The following is a 20558-nucleotide window of genomic DNA, read 5'->3' as shown; positions in this document are numbered from 1 at the left end:
AGGCTGCTCCCCTCCCCTCCCCTCCCCTCCGGTTCTGGTTACGATTGCTAAAACACTGAAGATTTAAAATGGATTTATAGAGAAAAAAAGAACAAGCCCATTCCCCAAAATGCAGAATAATTCTATAATTCCAGTGACTTCCTTTTCAGAAATCTGGGCAACCAGGACGGGCTCTGCAAACCTACTGAGGAGGCGACTTTTCAAATACCTGTGGTTTCCCACATTTTCCAAGAAAAACAGAAAGATTTATAGTTGCTCACGGTAACTCGGAGAGGCTAAACTTTGGGAGACATACTTGCCCACCTGCTGCATGTGTATTAGTTCTAGCTGAAGAGAAGTCAATAAAAACGGAGAAAGAAGAATTTGCAGGACTGGTTAAAGTAATCAGATTTGTTTCAGTGCATCTGATCTTTAGACTAACAGACTTCCAAACAGTTGGACAAGTAAATAAAGCACCGCAGGGAACCACTAGTTGAAATAGGTTACCACAGGGACACGCACAAAGGAATTCCCACTACTAAGAAAAGACGGGAGCTATGAAACGATAATGCCGGTGATTGGGATGAATTGTTGACTTCCACGACACCGGGAGCGAGTTCTGCTCTCTTAGCACGACACGATCGATTCTGCTGTGAGCTTTTGAAATGATAAGCCCATTAGCCGGTACCGCGCACAACAGCGCGCTGCACTTCTCTCCGACGCCGCGTTTCTGAACAGCTTGCCTGTTTGCAGCTCCACCCTCCAAGCCCTTTTTCGAGGTGGCAGATTTAATGCAGCCCAAGGCAGCCCCTCGCACGCAGGGAGCAGAGGGAAAAATCTACGTGTGCAGACAGCATTTTCTCTAAAGAAATTAAACAGTACTACAGTGGCGGCACGTCTATACCGTTTGCAGGATTTCTTGGCAACAGACGTACGAGTCCCTCAACTTTAAATATGACAAGATACTTCCAGCGCGGGAAGACACGACACAAAGAGCAGCGGGCCGAGCGGCTCGGACCCGTCGGGAAGGGGCCGGCGCGTACAGTAGGCAGCGCGGCTCCAGCCGAGCGGGGCGCGGAGCCCGAACAAAGCAGAAGATGTCCCACGTCCATCCAGCTCCGAGGGGGTGGAGGTGACACTGTTGTAAGGTGCCATCTGAGCAGCACTTCTTTTCTGTGCTTGACATGAATAAGGGGATTAGGATGGCAAGTTTCCGTTAGCTCACTCTATCGGACAAAAGGCCCCGAGGTTTAGTGTCACACTGCCTGATAAAAGTACAGGCGCCTGTCAATCAGGGGTTTTCTGGGTACTTGTGTTAGTGACATAATCTTATTAGAAGATAAACCAGTGAAATCCTTTTCATGATGAAAAGTTACATTTAATTGCTCCTTTGCTTTTCTTCTCTCTCCTGCTCATTTGTCCATTTAACGCTGCTGATGTTGGATCTCACAAGAGCGCAAGAGGCGCGGAGATAAAACTCGGACAGGAATCATCTCGGCCGCCGCAGCAGCGGGCCAGGAACCGCTCTCAGGCTGCAGCCGCGGCTGCGCAGGCACAGAAGCGACTGGGATCTTTTGCAAGAAAAGCCCCAAATTGGTGCGAGAGCTCACGTGCGAGGCTGGAGTTAGGCACTGCGTCAGAGCGCGGACAGGCGAGGGGCAGACGTCCCACGTCAGCGCCTGCGTGCCCAGCAGCGGGATGGCTGGTAGCAGCCTGCTGAAGATGCAAGCCGCTGCAGACAGCCCAGCGCTGTTTGCTTTTGGCTCACGTCAGCATCTTTTCTGCCTCTTGAGAAGGCAGTGACCGCTCAGGGCACGCACTGCTCCCCTCGACAACGACCCCGGCGTTAGCACCTCTTTGCACCGCCGCGTTTCACTCGGTGGGGCCTGCGCTGAGGCTGCGCGCTCTGTGGGCCCCGCCGAGGACACCGGTCCTGTCCCCAGCGCCGGCGAGCACGGCAGCACAGGGAAAGCCCCCGAGCCACGGGGAAAACCTGGGAGGAAAAGCACGGTCCTGCTGGGGAGGGAGGCGATGGGCAGCGCGCTCTGCTCCGAGCCCTTCCACGGCAACCAGAAATGCATCAAGATTGAAGGGGAACAGGTCCTAGCCCTGCTGAAAATGTACAGGCATTTTTTAAACTGTCATCTGAGTATTTTAACATTTCTGGGTTTAAGTGAGGATTAGTTTGTAATTTAAGCAGACAGATTCCCCTCTCCGTAAACTGAAGAAGAAGAGATCCATCTTAAAGAAGGCAGAACAGGCAGCAAAGTCAAGCCTTTGTCATTCAAAGTAATCTTGTACAGGAGAGTTATTCAGGTGACAAATGCTCCGACTATCACAGAAAACCCCTCTGGAAAGTAGATCAGCGTTTGTCTGCTGTTTAGTCACTCAGGCCTCAGTCCTTCCCCGGGCGTACCGGGACGTCGTTCGTGTGAACAGAGGGTCTCCGAGCCGGCGAGCAAAACTCAGCACGAGCTGGAAGTGTTTTTGGGATCAGGGCCCGGAGGAGAAATGCCGATTCCCAGGATAAGAGCAAACACCGCACATGGGAAGAGCCCTAACCGAATCAGAGCCAGGCTGATAGTCCCAGCAAGACACCGCTGCTGTCTGGCAGTATGGAGCCCGCCTGCGAAGGGATGAGTTAAGGGAGTTTCACAAGTATGCCAGTAATCCAGAACATTTAGCTCCCCACACATGAAACGTCTGAAGAGACAGTGACTTCCATCCATTTTCACACATGCTGCTGCAAGTGTTCCCGAACGCCCCATTGACGCGGGTGCTCTCAGTCGCTCTATATTCATCTGAAAAGCTGCCCTGGGAGGCTCGATACAGATGAGACTCACCTAGACACACAGAAAGCTTAAAAACAAAACCAAGGTCCTTTGTAGTAACTCAAAACGCTGCAGTTCTGCGCCGAAGACACTCGTACCAAACTTTCCCTCCCCGGTTTAAGGCTAACAAAACATTTTCAACAAATGCCTCAATGCTTTGCCTTTTAAGGCAAGCAGGAGCGAGGAGCAACGCCAGAGGAAGGGCAGGCTGGCTGCGACGTTAGAACAAAACTGGCGAAGCAGAGGATTTGACGTGACCCGAGACACGGCAGGTAGTAATCCCGCAGGAAAGGCAAAGGCAATCTTTAGACGGCCGACGACGTATCGCGGACGTCCTGCGAACACTACAACAGCAGAAACCTACCTCTCGCTGTTGGAAAGGCAACTTCAAGCTTATAGAACAGGCTTAAATTCACTAGGATTGTTTTTCTGTTTCTTCTAGAGTCAAATTCTACCGATTTGACTCGCATTGTGAAAGCATTTTTCTTCTCACACTACAACAATTCTCTGTTGTGCAGATTTGCACAATTCCTAATTTTTTTTTTTTTGCTCCAACACCCCCCTGGGGCACTGTCAGCAGAAAGAGCGTTTCACATGTGTAGCTGTGTGTGTTCGACTTGAGTTTCCTATTCACAAATGAAGAGACTCCACTGAAAACTATTTGCAAACAGCGGCTCCTTGAGCACCCGAAATTTCCACTACAATCACCGGGAGATTTGGGGCAGGCGGCGCGGGATGGGACCCCGCATCAGCCGCTCGCAACGGTTACCCCGTCCCTAGCCCTCCCGCACGCGGCGCGGAGCAGGCTCATCAATGAAAGGCACCTCCGCATGCCAGTGCCCCGAAGACTGCGACCCAGCAGCGCAGAGGGGAGAACAATGGGAGAGCTAATACAGAAATTTATTTTTCCTGATCAAACCTAAGCAAATCCATGAAACCATTAGGAAGTGCTGTCAACCGGAGTTTGAAATCTAAGAAAGTAGCCATTCAAAGCACAGTAGGCCCTTATAAACAGCTAATCCACGCAGCTGCAGTAGTTAAAGCAAACACACTACCCTTCACTGCCCCATCAATTACACCTCCCCAGAAAAATTACACAAACTTGGTAGGATTTTTCGGAGAGAAGATGGATTCTTTTGGAGACTTGAGGTCAAGACTGGGCTGTTTAAAGTATATTATTAACAAATAAACATTTATTGCAAAAAAACCCTATAGGCCTTTGGGGAGGAAAATTGTGTTATTTTTGGCATCAAATGACACAAGCCATTTATGACATGAATGGCTATCACCAACAGACTGATGAAATGGCAAATGTCTCCCACTTAACTTCCCCTGGCTTCCTGAATAAACTTTTGCAAACACTTTTTTCCTTCTGAAATGGCAATAAACTCCATGTAATTTTGGTTTTCTCTCTGTTCTCATTATTTCGAGATCCGAAGCTGGACAGGGTTGAAGGTACTTCCAGATGGAAGCTGAAGACTCCCCAAAGACTGATAGGGTGATGAAAATCACATTGTTAGGATTTGGGGCTATGCCTTGCCCTTGTTTATATGTATTCTTGCTTGAGTGACAACTTGCAATTGGCTTTTAAATGCCTGGGTGAAAAAGCTGAGGTTTAATTGTGGCATCCAACAAATTGAATGTTATAGCTCATGTCATTGAACGTATCCGCTGTGCGCTCAGACCAACCAGTGCCAAAATGTGAGCTAAATATTTAAGTTAAAAAAAACCCACAAATGTAACAGGCTTCAATTATCCTAGACAACTGATATTCCTAAGATGTGTATGAAATAAAGACCTTTCACTTGCTATGGCTTTTTATTTTTATACAACCTAACAGTAAGGCAAACATCAGCATGGCGAGTCCAACAAGTCAAAGCTAGTCGGTGCCATCCCACCAGCTACGTCAAGGAGGATCTGAAATGCCCGTGGACCGCCGCAGCCCGCTCTCTCCCGCTGCGGGGCCGAGCAGAGCAGACACTCCGCTGACTTGGAGAAAGTCCGAGAGAGAACGGCACCGTCCACCAGCGCCTCTGGTCGAAGCCTGTGGGTCTCCACCTCTTTACACTGAGGGCACCTCGCCGAAAGTGCCAGCTCTTAGTCTTCACTCTTTTTGTGACTGCAGAAAAACAATAGAGCAATGTTGCTGTTGCAAAGAACGCACAAAGATCACAAGTCAGAATATCTCTAGCACCCAGCAGTGTTCAAAGTGCACGGGAACCCGTGCCCCCCTTGAAAGGATCTCACGGCCCCCGGTCGAGACTGCCCGCTCCAAGCCCTCCGCCGGTCTGGGGGAGCCAGCGGAGCCGGAGAGGCAGGGCTGAGCGCGGCTGCTCCGCAGGACGCTCCGTCCCTTTGCGGTTTCTCCCGAGGCAAGTCACCTAGGCAGCACGGACACGCATTTATTTCACACCCGCAAGGCCGTCCGGGGTCTGGGCCAAGCCAGCATGCCTGCCACCGCACCGTGTTGGCACGGGAGGGATGTGCTCAGAGATGGCTGAGACCTCTCCAGCATCCCACAGCATCGGTCAGGGCGAGGAGGCTCCTTGCCAGCGACCAACACCGTGGCACCAACATCTGTCCCTGCATGACGCAACAGAGACGGCAGTGCCGAAACGGGGTCTTCCCAGTCTCACGCCTGCCCTCGCGCGTCTTCCACGTGGGACTTACGGCTTCAGCCCGTGAGCAGGAGGAGGAATAATTGCAGAGGGAAGGCGAGAAACCAGCTGTCCTTCAGCTCTCCCTGTGTTACTCTAATGAAAGTCTGTTACAGCCCCCCCAAAAATTCAGTCTCGCTCCATCAGGCAGCAAGCACTGGCTGTTACCTGCCACAAAGGCAAGGGCTTGCAGGTTTGAGCAGCCAGGTCTACGCAATAACCTCAGCACGGCCTTCCACGTCCCCTGCCGGTCCCGTTCTTCCTCCGGGGACTTCCCTGAAACAACCTGTGGCACGGGCACCACCACGGGTACACAGACAGCCTGTCAGGGGTACGCGTTAACAGACTGATTGTGATTACTTTATACGACACAGATTGCCTGGGGGCACAGGGCCGAACGGAAAAAATTGCTGGTGGGACTTCCAGTTGTATCGTTTTAAATCAGTGGTGCACAGCGCCTGGGGACCGCTGCAGCTACGCACTAGTGTAACTCCCACAAATCGCACCGAGTCTTAGTCTGCCGTCTGCACTGCACGTCCAGGCCTTCTGCCCTGGGCATCAGAAAGGCGACTGGCAGAAACCTCCCTGCTCAGGCGAATGCCAGAATAAGTGCTCTTGGCCGGAAAGTGTGTGGCTTCAACACTGCTATTGTCACACGTTGGTGATTTCCAAAGGAAAACTGTGCGGGCAGCTTATGGTCCAGGCAAATGTTGATACGTGAAATCATCAGCTAAGCAGTTTTGTGTATACGTGCATAAATAAAGCAAGTCTGTCTCCAGACTTCACCAGGCTTCTCAGTGTTTGGATTAGATGAAAGTGAATCCATGGAGGAGCAAGAAGGACCTGTCCCCAGGGCTCAACGCGATACCTAGGAAGACAGAAGCAGTTCCTTTCTTTCTAGGCCACAGGGAGAAACAGACCCTAGGAAAATAAAGGCCAGAGGAACTGTTTACGCCTCCTCGCGAGGTCTGCGGCAGAAACCTGGCTTTCCCCAAGCCTGCTTGGCGCTCCGTGCCCCGCGCTGCTCCGGGAGGCGTCCTCTCCCGCACGCGGCCTGTGCGCAGCGGGGATCCGGCCAGGAAGGGCGGCGATCGCACGTCAGCACGCGCCGATCTCGCGGCGCCGCGGGCTCCTGGGCCGCCCGGGCCCCGTTTCGGCACAAGGCCCTGGGGAAAAGGGGCAGCGAGGAGCCAGGCTCCATCCGTCCCACTCTTCCCCGGGGGGAGGGACACGACGACCCGCAGCGGCCTAAGAGAAAACAGCCTCGGTGCAGTTGTATTTACACTGGGGCCAGCCTGTTCTCCTCCGCTCTTTATGCTGCTGAAACTCCTCTGGCTTCCTGCAAAGGCCCAGTCCTCCCTCCCGCCCGGGGCTCGGCTCCCGCGGCCCCCGGCCGTGCCATGCGTTCCCCTCCCTGCCCGGCTCAGCGTCTCGTGCTGCTCCTCGCCTCGCCTCGCCTCGCCGCCCCCACGGCGCTGACAGCCGCACGCGGGCCCGGGGGGTCCACGGGGTCTCCAGCCTTTCTCCTGCTTTCGGCCCAGCGCTACGTTTGCGATCTCACTCAGTAGGGTTTCTTTTTTTATTGCTTGTGCTGTTGGACTTCTGCTGAGCCCGATGGCCTCCTGGCACCCCCAGGCACCGCAGGTCGCTGGAACCACAATCTGAAAGTTAAATGCATGCTTTCCATTTTTAAAAATGTTTGTTTAAGTGCTGATGATCTCTGATGGCCGTGGCAGAACCCTGACGGACGATGGCCGTGACCGTAACACTAATGCTACGACGCCTGGGAGAGGGGCTTCTATAGAAAGTTGTGTAAAAATGTAAGTTGCCCAGCTATGAATGGCGTAGTCTAGAAGGCCATTTTTAACCCTAATAATTAAACGTAGGAGATGCTTAGGCTTTGTGCGGAGTGTCTGCAGAGAAGTGACTTCCCCCCAAAGCAGTGTCCGTCTGTCTAGGGCTCCTACGTACTCGACACGCTGGAGTCTGAACACGTCTGCGGTGCAGCATTCCCACCTTAAACCTCACGAATAACAACTGAAATGCTTTCGCTTTCCCCAAGCAGCGAGAGGCAGAGAGATGGAGCGACTTGTGCGATGCCATGCTGTCAGCGGCAAGGCCGGCCACAGATGCTTGCATCTCTACGTGTCAGCCACATGCATGCTCATGCACACGAGCGTGCCTTTTCAAAGCATGCTCAAGCAGGCCGAGAAGCTTCTGAACAGGAAGACACTCCAGTCTCAGCTGCTCGTGGGAGCGTGTGTGCACGCACCAGTACATGGTACGCCAGCTCTGCTTTTCCCACTGAGAGCAGGATAAGCAGGGGCTAGCCCACCCCGTCCCCCTACCTATGTGGCAGTCTTATTGTCATCAGAGGTAGCTCTGTGCCAAGCTGGACTGTTGACTGGGACTCGCAGGGTCAATTTTAATATTTAATATGAACACCCAGAGCGTTTTACCTTAAAAAGAACCCGATCCCCACAGACCTGTATCCCCCGAGCAGCCCCACCGACTCCCCTCCAGACACGCACGTACAGTGACCTTGCATGACGCTGCACGCTGCCACTTGCCAGAAAAAAACGGTCCTCCGCGGGACGGCTCATGGGATCACGTAAGGATCTGCAGCCGGCTCAGGCCCCCCCGCTCAGTCCAATGACATGACCTCACGCACGGCACAAGCCACTCGAAACAGGGAGTGTTTTCGCACGCGGACGACGGCTCTATAAGGAATGTGCCGCCGACCTCGACGAGCTTGCACAGCTCAGAATACACCCCAGTGCGCACGCCGTCCTCTCCGAAACGACCGCGCCGCGCCCCCGTGCAGGGCACGGCCTGCGAAGCACAACTACTGGCCTGCCGGCTCGCAAAAGAAAACTACTTTTCCTGGCGTGCAAAGATGCACACGCGATACTCAGAATGAGCTGGCAAGAACGACTGTTGGGACTTTCTGAATAATTAGCAGATGATGAATATACCCCCAAATGAACACAATGCTAATACAAAACCAAAGCCTGAAACTGTGTCAGGCAGTTGCCACTAATTTGTCTAGATCCAGCAAAAAAATGGAAGAGCTTGCCATCAAAATTGTTTAAGGCTGTTGAATTAACGACCGATTGCCACGGATCATTAACTGCAGTGACACGTACGTAAAAAAGCCTACGTGGTTATGGGTGGTGCCAGGATCATCAGGTTGTCTTGTGAAGGGTTGTACTTCACTGCAACAAGGCTCACCTCAAAATGGGAGTCAGAAGAGTTTGCTTATTCTGTGCTCGTTTCATTGGGTTTTTTCCACCACTTACAGTTCACTCCACATTTCTTAGAGTAGTTATTCTGATTTGCTGGGAAGTCTCTTCCCCCCCCGCCCCGGTGACACAATACCAAGCAAAACCCTGTTAAACAAACCAGTCCTCGTGAAACGGGGTTGAGATTGTGACATATTGAGAAAAGGCCTGAAAACAGGAAAGCTGTGAAATTATGCTTCCGTGGGGACTTGCAGGACTCGAATGTATCAAGCCATATCAAAATGCTAGCTGTAGGCAAACCGATTATGTCAAAAGATAGGATCCCACAGGTTAAGACAACTGATTTGTGGAGCCGATGGATGCTAATGAGAACTACAACCTTTCTCACTAATGAATTGGGGCAGGTACAATGCTGCACCCTTAGGACTCAATCCTGCAACGTGCACAGCGGCCCCAACTCCCACCAACTTCGCCGGAAGAGAAGGGCTCTCAGCGCCGCACACACCAATCACTTAACGAACGAACACTTCTGCGTACCAGGCTTTTGAACACCTCCATGCCACGGTATTTGGGCTCGCAGCGCTTTCCTATTTTGTCACTGGCGCTCAGAGAGCGAGCCGGCAGCGTTACAAGCAGAACAGCAAGTGTTTTTACCAGTCTGAGAAAATAATTAGTCATTTCTGGATGCAGTAAGCAAAGCCTGAAACGGAGTAGGAAATGACTAGTTTTCTCACTTTCAGTTGCCTGTTTAATATCTCCATCGTAAGTGTAACAATTGCAAAACACTGCTGTGGCAGCCTGTCCTACGAGGATTTCTTTTAATGATGAATGTATGTATGCCAATCTAAACTATACAGGGGGCCAAATACTGGTGCTTTACTCGAGCAAACTACTGACCCGAAGTCAGCTGCGAGCAGCATTTGGTCCCCAGCATGTGCAGTACAGCCCGCTGGCTCTAAGAAAATACATGTGTGCTCTTGTACACGACAGACACCATCATACACTGATTACAGGGAAATCAAAAGCCAAATCCTACCCTCTCGTGCATGTGTCTGTCTCCCAGGGAAATGCACGGGAGCTACACGTACGCTATTTCATCTTCAAACCTGCAGAAGGTACTGAGCACACGAGGGAGAAAAACCCAAAGATATTCCAGAAGCAAACAAATAACCACAGAAATGAGGCTATATTCCTCATAGCTGTGTTAGCTACCAATAGAAATGTCTGAGTAAAAAGCATGATAAAATCCGTAAGAACAAAGCTCTTTGGTTTTGTTACTGTGATATCAAAGAGAAATTATTTTTAACTGAGCAAGTTATTTAATGTCTTCACAAGCTCTGTGTTCAGATGACTACAAATTCAAGGATGAATTGCACCAACAACGTATCAAACTGGAGATAACCAAATTACAATTCCTAAACTGTAATACAAACTTGCAAATGTCTACTTGATCGGTTGCCTGTGGCAAGTACTTTTTGATGGGTAAGGGAAATACCTTACTTTTTTTAATCATCAAAGGCAGACGAGCTGTTTTGAGCTGGGGCTGGAAATTTCCATACCCATTTTGCAAGGCTGATATTATTATTGCTTATAGGATGTAATATATATATATAAAGCACAGGCTTAACTGAGAAGTAAAGACCTGAACTTGTTATTTTTTCAAAGGATACTGCAAGCTTCAGCCTTCATCACAAGCGTGTTTACTTCAGCATACACTGCATTAAATTGCATAACATGTTATATATAATGCCTGCTACTTACAAACTATTTTGCAACTACAGTAAATGTCAGATGAACAGCAATGGCGACTGCATATTTTCTTTATGCCCATTGTTCATATATATAGAGGGTAAATATTTGTTAAAAATACCAGCTGTTGCTGCACAACTTATTTATTTTATTTTGCAAAACTGCTGTTTTGAGCCAGGTTTGTTCATGCTTCCAGGGGGCAAACGTCCCCGTTCGCTCCCCCGCCCCCAACCGGTCTTACAAACATAAATTGTCTTTACTTTTCATAACACCTCCTGATGCCAATGCCTGGGCCAAATCTCTGCGACTGCATTACTCATACCGATTGGGCAAGTTTGTCAAGGTGCAATACTTCAAGCACTTTCAGACATTCCAAAAAAATACAGCAATATTTCACTTGAGGAATATCAGTCTGGCCAAAGCAATTTCAGGAACTCAAAATAAATGCAAGGTTACAAATTCAAAAGAAATACTCTGTTAAAGATGTGCCCGAGTTGGCTCCCAAATTAAAACAGCATCTAAAAAAAAAAAAAAAAAAAAAAAGGGGGGGGGTGGGGGTGGGGGGGTGCAGGGGATAGGGCAATTCACCCGAATACGGCAAGCAGGATTTTGCCCCGTGTTCATGTGCCGGCCACAAACACGACCGAGCACCGTGTCCAGACCCAAAAACCAGCCTGTTGTCACGGACGGCGATTACGCCTCTATCTCCTGCGCTCGGTTTGCTCCAGCTCGGGGTCCCCGCGCTTTGCCGTTTGCAGCATTTACTTTAAGTTAGACACGCAGCAAACAATATATATATTTTTTCCCAGTTTCTTACAGAGAAAAACTTGGTCTCTTTTCTGGAATGTAACCAGGGCATGCTTCACAGTTATATTTTTTTAATCTCTTAAATTGGAGCACGCTTTTGGCTTCCATGCAATACTGACCCTGCATTTTTTAGTGTATTTTTAATTAGTAAGTTTAGACACCGCATACCAGCGCTGCACGGATTGAGGGTCCTGTACTGAAAATCACTTGGTCGGAGCTCCCTGCCCACGGACTCTCTCTCAGGCCAGCGACAGCAGGAGGACGAATCCTGCGCTCCGATGTAAACCCCAACACCGCTGACATGCAAGGTAACCGCCAGCTAATTCAGCTGTTAAGTTTTATACCATGTTTTGACATGGCTAACCTGCTCCTTTGTTTCAGGATAAACGGGGGCTTTTCTTATTTTGCAATGAACAAGAAACTTCATTTCATTATGAGTAAATTTTGCCTCGTAATGCAGTCATCTCAAAATCATGCCAAAAACCCTTTCTACCTCAGCACACCATCCAAGAGTAATACATGGCTTGTTTTCCTTTACTGAGGGTTACTGCATAATTCACTTCTCACTCTTTAATTTTTTATTTTCTACTGCTTGATAAGTAGCACTATATTATATATATATATGACACATCAGAAAAGGAAAATGTAAGTAAACAGCACTGTCTCTCCCTAGTTATTCCACAAATATCCGTTCTGATGCAGTACAACTAAGCAGTGCGTGGCATTTTAATATGCTTTTTCTGTCACTTGTTAGAGGTAAAACACACAGCCCACTGATGGCTGCTTCCTATGCAACACATGAAAATGGTCTAATTCAGCCTAAGCAGCACATAATTACTCTTCAATAATACGGAGCGTAAGTGACATCCGTGCATTTGCCACCCTTGCAAAACCATCACGAGAACTGAACAGCGCAAACACCCCCGTCACAACCGAGCCGCACAAGAGTTCAAGGCACACAAAACGGGCTTGCCTGCCCCTCTGCACCATGCTAACAATGACAAAGAATAAAAGAATATTTTAATAGCTGCCCCACTCGTTCCTTCCCTGAGCAAGTCAGCAAAAGTGTAAAGGTCTCTTTGTGCGTGCACGCTGGGCTGCGTGCGTGCACACACACACACACACACTACACAAAGGTGGCAAGGGAGCAAGCCTGTTTATATTTAAGTATATATTTTATTACATCCACAGAGGGCCCAGTCCTCATTCCTGGTGCAACCAAGTCTCCCACTGAAGGCGTTTAAGGAACGCAGGCACACGTCCACAGAATACAGTAACTTTTGTACGCTGCACGCCCAGGGAAGGATAGATGTTAAGTAAAATCATGCTGGATTCACTCTGCGACGTCACACAAAGCTGGGCGAGTGGTATTCTTTACAGAAAGGGTGCTGTGAATTTTGCCTGGGAAGAAATGCAGGATCTTCTGTTGGAGTTGAGTCACAAGTAACTGCAGCGTGTAGAGAATCTCTCTTTCTCCTGAACATTTCTTCCCAGCAATCTGTATAAATCACGGCAGTCTTTAATTATTACTAAATATCCCTTGGTTTTTCAAGTCCCCCATGGCAGTAGGCATTTTAAGACTCATAATTCTTTATATGCCGATCCATGTGGAGGGGAGCATGGAGGGTGTACGCACTTAGAATGGAAATACACCCATACAACAATTAGTCTGCAAAAGGACAGCAGGATTTATATACCTTATGCTGACCATGGTGTATTATTTACAGTTAAAAGAATGCCATGCATATTTTTGATTTATTTAAAAAATTTAGACCCTTCTGTCCTCCCCCCAAAAATCACAACCCTAAAAGAAAACAAACGAATAAAAAAGAATGTGCTAACAGAGTCTGAAATTTCCATTTCAACTAGATATTTCAAAGAAAAATATTTTCACATTGGCTTTCCTATTTATTGGTTATTTTTTCTTTATATAATTTCCAAGGCTACTAGTTTAAATATTATTGATTACTCCTCTACTTAACATAATTGCACGTAGCCTGTTACGTAAAAAACCATCCTCATTTTCTACTGTGGCTGAGTGTAAAATTGTTCTCGTTGTTTTGTAATCTAGAAAAGTTCCGCTTAATAAATTTTGTTTCGAAACAGAATTGCCTCCTCAAATTCAGAAATCGCCTTCGAAGCAATCTCCGTGTTAGCAGTGACTACACATCCTCCGAATCAACCTCGCGTCTCCTTGCAGAGCCCGTGGAAGGATCTCCTCTGCCACCCTTTACGCAGGCTGCGTGGGGATGAATTCCTGCCGGCATGGGGGCAAGCGCCGGGTTTGCAGCCTGGTCTCTGGCTATTCTGGTGACGTCATTTGCAGAAATAACAGTAATGCTTCCTAAACTTTCCCAGTGACTCATTTATTTCACATAACTGTGTACCAAATTGTTTGGAGGTGCTATTAAAAACGGGTTTTGCTAAGGATTGTTAACATGGCCAGTTGGTTTGATGTAAAGGAGTGCATCGAATCCTCAGCAAAAATAGCAGAGCATTTCAGACACTTTCTTTACATTTATACTGGATGCTGTAAATGAATCATTACTCCATATTCTGAGCGAGTTCTTATGCTGCTCCCCATCTCTGAGCCCTGCGCAGTTTTTAGGCTATTTGTTCAAGGCAAACGAAGAAGGATTGTGCCAGTCTTTAGCAGAGGCAAAGAGCAGAGGGGAACGCTAACGCTGCCGAATTCACCGTGCTCAGAATCTGAACATCTGTACTGCGGAGCGCAACAATGAGACTGGGGCTCCGCAGCTAAAACAACAACAATAAAAAACTATGAAACTGAAAACAAAACAGAGGCTTCCTGCCAGTAAATGGTTATGCTCGGGTCTGTGTGGCAGAGGCTGAGAGCTCAAGCCATCTCTCGTGCCACGAACCCTGCCTGCATTCCACAGCCCGCTCGGCACAGGAACGCTCCTCTCCGCTGGAAAAGCAACGAACGGTCACAAAAATGGGGGAGACGTTTCCTAATCGGGAGTTTTTGTTTTGTTTTCAACGTAAAAGCTAACTGGGAAACACCAGCCTATTGTTCCGCTCTCCAGAAAGCAGTTCCAAAATCGGGCAAGCCTAAAATTTAGCATAGTAATGATGCCCAACTGAATTTCTTTTGTCTCTCTGCTTATGCTCCGTTCCAGGTTGATTTCGCTTCAAAAATAAGTGTACTCGCTGACAAAGAAAGGCCCAGAGATCAGGAACAGCAGAAATACATGCCAGAAATCTATGCTAATGTTTCACGGCATCCAGCGTGGATGCTTAAAACAATGCCTGACACGTCCTGGTGCTCGGGAGAAAAGCCCATGTATTTCCCCTCTTGCCCTGAGCAAACACCAACTGTTAATGCGAACGAAAAATTCTGGAACATCAGCTAATGCTGGCAGGTCCCCATTTGCAGGGACTGTGAAAGGAGGAACTCTTTTGCCACCTTTGCTTTTCAGAGATACAACAGGAGGACACATTTTTCTACACACGGCAGACGCAGACAAAGACTGCCCACAGCACCCAAGCCCCGACGAGCCCCGAGCGCTGGGAACCGGAGTGAACGCTGTTACCAAACAGCACAAAACCAGACACAGCCTTTATGTAACGCTGCACATTTAGATCACAACGGCACGCCAAGTCCAACCATGATTAAATGAAGGGAGGAGAGTGCCAAGCTGATATTTTAAATCATGAACGGTTTTGAAGCAGGAAACTTCACCCTACATTTCTAATAAATACTTTCTTTTAAGCAAATAATTTTCATTGATTTTACTGCGGCAAAACCTGAGATCTCGTTCATTTTTCCCCAGGACTGATCACTATGCATTCAATACTCCCCTGCGTCAGAGAGATTTCATCCCCCCCACCCCCAAAGTGTAAAGTGCCAACTCTGAGCCCAATCCTGCCACCCTTTCGTTGCCAAAGCTTTACTGCCACCAGTGCAGTTTCCTTTGCATTAGGCTCGCAGGATCCATCCCTCAAAATGCTGCTACACCGCTGCACTGTCGTCCCCTAAACTCCTTGCAATCAAATGCTCCCCCCCTACAAATGCATGAGCAGTTCACGTGGAAATCAAAAGACCGGTGTGTAATATCCACCTCCTGCACCTTATCGAATCAGGAGCTGAAGCAGAGCCCGGGCACAGCCGCGCAGCCCGCGATGCAGCGGTGATATTCGTGTGATAAATTGCATTTATCAGGCACCTCTGACCACTGCGAACCGCGCTCCGGCCGCTCGTCCGTCTCCCCCCGGATTTATCCCTACGTTCCAAACAGAGGAGCAGCTTCCAGCGGCCAGCATTTTTATTCAAAAAAATAAAATTGAAAAATGCTTCCTCCTTTCCTTCTCATGTGAAATTCCCCCACCCACATTTGCACAGGGTAGGCAGCAATCATTCCTGACCCAGGGAAAGGTTTAAGGTCTGATATCCGACCCATCAGAAGCTTGCTTTCATTAGGCAGAGGAGAGCCCCGTTTTCCAAAGAGACACACAGCCTCGATTACAGTCCTGGGAGCTCTGGAGAAAGCCGACCTTTAGATTGCATTGCTATGTAGGGAAAAGCTATTTAAAGTAAGTTGAAGTAACTAAGAAATTTAAGAAATTTTTGGAAATCTCCCTTCTCTTTTTTCCCTCTGAGCTCGGTGCATGGGATGCAGGATAACAAAGGCACCTGACCGGATCGCTGCCCTGCACATTCCTTCACTCCTCATTTTTGGTTTAAAAAAAAAAAAAAAGCATCGCTCAATACCAGCTCGGCATGTGGCCGGCGGCACGGCCAGGGTGCGGAGGGGGCACGGGCATGCAGCACAATTCACTCCCGGCTTCTCCAAGTCGGAGCAACGCAGCCCTCCAGGCTCCTGCCCGTGAAACCCGTGTGCTGCAACACGCCGCCGCGCAAGTGTGTGCCTGCGTGCAGGGCTATTTTTACACTTTCGTTAGGAGGCATCGCTAATAGCAGAAAACTTCTCCAAGCCTCGGCCGCGGCTGCCAGAGCCGGGACGTGAACAGCGTGAGTTTAGCCGCCCGTGCTTTCTCTCCCGATTTAATAAAATTTCAGGGCAAACGAATTTGGATTGGCCGTGCCCCCCTCCCTCTTTCCATTAGCTCCTTCTGCTGTCAGTCCTTGGGGGCACGCACAGCGGGCTGCCATGTCATGTCACACTAGGTGCTGTGATCCAACAAAGGCTAACATGTTGATATCTTTTTATTGCCAGTCAGCCTGGTTGCCCTGCTTCCCCCTATACAATTAGACGCCTTTGATAATATCTGCACTTCTGCCGAGGGTTTCTTTCTGTGCTAGTCAAAAAATATTTTCCCCCGGCCCAAAGGGACAGACCCTTGTTTCCCCTCCGCGGTGCGGCCCTTTCTCTTACTTCTAGTTTACAAAACACCATTGTTTTCCCCGGGGCTTTTCAAAGCAGGCAGGTCCTACACGCTGCTCTTCACATTTTGCATTTCTAAAGGATGTGGATTCTACCGAGAGCTCCTTAGCGCAGAGAAAAAGAAAGCTCGGGCAGCGTCTCCTCTTTACCTAGCGCGTTCGCAGGGATCCGACACAGCCCCGGCTACGCCAGCCGTTTCTGCCAAGGGGTGTGCGTGAAAATACAGGCGCTTGCTAAACACCCCCCGAAAAAAATCCCCGAGGGGCAGAATTGGAGCGGCCAGGACAGCCGCCGTGTTTGGGGTCCAACTACCTGGGAGAGAAGAGCGCGGGGCCCGAAACCACGCGTTCCTAAAAACGGGGGTGTCCTGCCGGAGCGCTAACCCCGGCAATACTGACACGCGGCGCGTCCTGTTGGCGTTTACCCCGGGTTTCCATAGAGATGGATTTTCATGCTGTAGCTATGAAATGCGCATTGTTGCCGCTAAGCCGCTGGCAGCCTGCTGCACGCCGCACAAAAGTTGCAGCAACCCGAGAGTTGTTGTTCTTTGTTTGTGCGGGCTCCGGGCAGAGCCGCGGGCCGTCCCGCCGCGGGGAGCGCCCGGCCGGGGGAGCCGAGCCGAGCCGAGCGGGCGCGGAGCGGAGCGGGCGCGGGGCCGGAGCGGGCGCGGGCGCGGGCGCGGGGCCGGGCGGGAGCCGACGGGGCGGGCGCGGGGCTTACTGCTGGTAGTCCTGCTTGCAGTAGAGCTTGCGGTCGCGGAGGTAGCAGCTGGTGGTGAGCGCCTGCTGGCACGCGGCGCACTGCAGGCACTCCTCGTGCCACGACGACTCGTTCACCCGCAGCAGGAAGCGGTCGGCGATGGGCCGCTGGCAGCCCTCGCACACGGCCGGCGCCGGCACCTCCGCGCCTGCGGGGACAGCGGCGTCAGCCCGGCCCGACGGCCCCGCGCCCGCCCCGCGCCCGCGCCCGCACCCACCCCGCACCGCGCCCGCACTCACCGAGCAGCACGCCGAGCGTGGCGGGGCCGGCGCGCAGCCCGCGCTCTTCCATCTTGATGCCGTCCAGCATCGCGGCGCGGCCGGGCTGGGCGCGCGGGAAGCAGCGCTCCAGCGCCTCGGGGCCGGCGGCGACGTCCATGCGGGCGGGCGGGCGCGGGCGGGCGGGGCGGGGCGGTGCGGGGCGGCGTCAGGGCCGGGGCCGGGGCCGGGGCCGGGGCAGCGCGGGCCCCGCCGGGCAGCGGGCGCCGGGGCGGGAGGCGCTGCCCATGGGGCCGGGCCGGGCCGGGCCGGGCCGGGCCGGGCACCTGCCGGGCGGGCGGCGGCGGCGGCGGGCGGGGCGGGGCGGAGTGCGCGCGGGGGCGGGCGGCGGCGCCGCGTTTAGAGCGGGCGGCGGAGGGACACGCCCGGCGGGCGGGATGCGGCTCCCCCCCCAAACCCGCTGACATTTGAACCCGTATCGCTGCGCCGCCGTGATCCGTCTGCTCGACGGAAAGTAGTGCCGCCGCCGCCCGGGTGCGGGGTCCGTGCGGGGCCGCGGGGCGGGCGAGGGCGCGGGGCCGGGGCCGCGGCAAGGGCGGCGCGCTGCGGGCTGCGGGGCGCCGCGACCCCGGGCTCCTCGCCGCGGCGCCCGCCCCGTCCGGCCCCGGCCCGACCCGACCCGCCGCACCGCCGGGGACGCGGGACCGGCCGGGGCGCGGCGCGGCGCGGCGCGGGGGACTGCGGGTGCGTGCACGGGGCGGGGCGCGGGGGCTGTGCGCACGCGAGTGTGAGACACGGCTCCCCGCCCGCCCGCCCGCTCCCGCCGCCGGACCCTGCGCCCCGGCCCGGCACCGCGCGCACACTCGCACTCACGCGTGCACACGCTCTCACACGCACTCACACGCGCGCTCTCACACGCACTCACGCGCGCTCTCACACTCGCACTCACGCGTGCACACACTCGCACCCGCACTCACACGCGCGCTCTCACACGCACTCACGCGCGCTCTCACACTCGCACTCACAGGCGCTCGCACCCACACACACGCGCACATTCGCATCCGCACTCACGCGCACACACTCACACGGACGCGCACACCCGCACTCACACCCGCACTCGCGCACAGACCCGCACTCACACATTCGCACCCGCACTCACACGCGCACCCACAGACGCGCACACACTCACACGGAGGCGCACAGTCGCACGCGCGCGCACACTCGCAGCCCCACACACGCGCAGGCCCGTGGTGGCCGTGCGCGCCCCGCGCCCCGCACACGCGTGTGGCCCGGCCCGCGCGCTCGGCTCTGCCCCGCTCCGTGCCGTGCCGTGCCGTGCCGTGCGGGGCCGGGCGAAGCGGCGGACGCCCCGTCGGGGCTGGCGGCGGCGGCGCTCGGCTGCAGGCGGCGGGCCGGGCCGGGCCGGGCCGGGCCGGGCCGGGGGTGCGGGCCGCCGCCGCCGCCCGAGGAGCCGCTCGGGGCCGCCCCATCGGGGCCGCGGCGGGTGCGCGGCGGCCCGGTCCCGGCCCCGGCCCGCGCGGCTCGGCTCGGCAGCGGCTTCTCCCTCCGCGGCTTCTCCCGCGCTCCCACCTGCGCGCCCCGCGCCCCGCACCGCACCGCGCCCGGCCGGGCCTGGGGCTGCCGGCGGGGGGCGCCGGCCGGGGGTGCCGGGCCGCGGCGGCGGCGGTGCGGGGCGGGGCGGGCAGCGGCCGGGCCGCGGGAGCGGCTCCTCGGCGCTGACCCCTGCCCGCATCCAGGCTGCGCAGCCCTGGCCTCTGCCAGCCGTCCTGGAAAGGGCCGGGGCTCGGGCAGCAGCCCCTCGCCGCTCCACTCACTCCTTGCCTGCGGTTTACCTGCTGGCCAGGCAGGCCCGGGGCAGCCGCGGCCGCCGCGCAGATGCGGGCGCGGGTGCCGGGGCGGAGGGCACGATGCACATCTGCAGCCTGCCCGCGGGTCTGCGCAGACACCGCCCGCTGCCAGGGAGCGGCGGCCCGGCTTCCCCCAGCCGCGCACGCAGGGGCTAGGAGTAGTCTGCTCCTCCGGGCACGGCTCGGTCCTGCTGCAGGGCACCTGGCCGAGGGGCCGTCGTGCCCGAGGGGGTCTTCCGCAAGGGCTTCCTCTGATCCCGGGGCCTCAGAGGTTATCAGGAGCAATAAACACTTTCACCCTGAGCCTCCTTCAGACAGTGACGGATTAGCCCCCTTGACACTCCCAAGTGCACTTCGCGTGTGCTCCCCTCCAGCTCCCCTGTGCCTCCGCTCGGAGCCGCGGTGCTTTCCATGCACCGTTTCACTTATTGTTTCTCTGCAAGGAGGAAGCAAGAGGGGAAATCTCCCTTGAGGAGTCACCTCTTCTGACACAAGGGTGCAGGTTAATGCGTGGTGCCCCGCAGCACCAGCTTGCCCCTCGGCCCAAGGGGATTAAATACGCTGGGGAGACGGCACTGAGCTCAGGGGTGCTTTTAGGGCCTAGTTTTGGTTGGACGGAGGCAGGGCCGACAGCTCGTCCCTGCATGAGCAACGCTGCCAGGACGTGTGGGGACAAACGGGGGACAGCCACACAGGCAGCCGCCTTTGCAGCACCTTTGGACCGTTGCCTTTTGCAGGAGGTATCTATCGTGTTGCATGCACATGCCTGCATGGCCGTGGTCTGGCCTCCGAGCCCCTCCCACGTGCACAGCTACAGGCAATCGGGATGGCCATGTTGGTTGCAGCAGATCCCCGAATAGCGACATGCCTTTCTGGGGTGCCCCCGAGAACGCAGCGCTTGTGTCTCGAGGCCGAGCGGCCGCCTCGCTGCAGCACGCTCTCGGGCTGTCGCTTAAGGAAGTTGTCTCGGTTCAGCAGAAGGGCCTGGCCAGGCTCCGAGCAGCCACGGCGCAGCCTTGAGCCTGGGGCCAAGGGCTTCCCTACATGAGTGGTCCAGGCCCTGGCTCCCCAGCAACCTGCTT

General features: G+C 53.6%; 1 protein-coding gene and 1 long non-coding RNA gene across 3 annotated transcripts in view; one reads left to right on the top strand and one right to left on the bottom strand.

Annotated features, from left to right (window-relative positions):
* The window catches only part of LMX1B (LIM homeobox transcription factor 1 beta), a 98277-nt gene extending 80113 nt beyond the window's left edge, over positions 1-18164 (bottom strand). Inside the window, exons 1-2 of one of the 2 annotated variants that reach the window (XM_059715764.1) lie at positions 17630-17840; positions 17352-17538 (exon numbers count right to left, since the gene is read on the bottom strand). In XM_059715764.1, the coding sequence (XP_059571747.1) occupies positions 17352-17538; positions 17630-17768 (326 nt within the window). In that variant the 5' untranslated portion in view covers positions 17769-17840. Of the gene's footprint in view, positions 1-17351; positions 17539-17629 lie in introns of both variants that reach the window. The other variant, XM_059715763.1, reaches the window with a different exon arrangement.
* LOC132244495 (uncharacterized) lies at positions 11047-15006 on the top strand. Its single transcript, XR_009455967.1, has 2 exons — positions 11047-11573; positions 13372-15006. It is a non-coding gene; the product is annotated as an uncharacterized LOC132244495 (long non-coding RNA).
* Positions 18165-20558: the final 2394 nt, after the last annotated feature.

This window comes from Alligator mississippiensis, chromosome 12 (genome assembly GCF_030867095.1).
Source record: "Alligator mississippiensis isolate rAllMis1 chromosome 12, rAllMis1, whole genome shotgun sequence".
Taxonomy (NCBI): Eukaryota; Metazoa; Chordata; order Crocodylia; family Alligatoridae; genus Alligator; species Alligator mississippiensis.
This window is presented reverse-complemented; position numbering and strand designations above follow the sequence as displayed.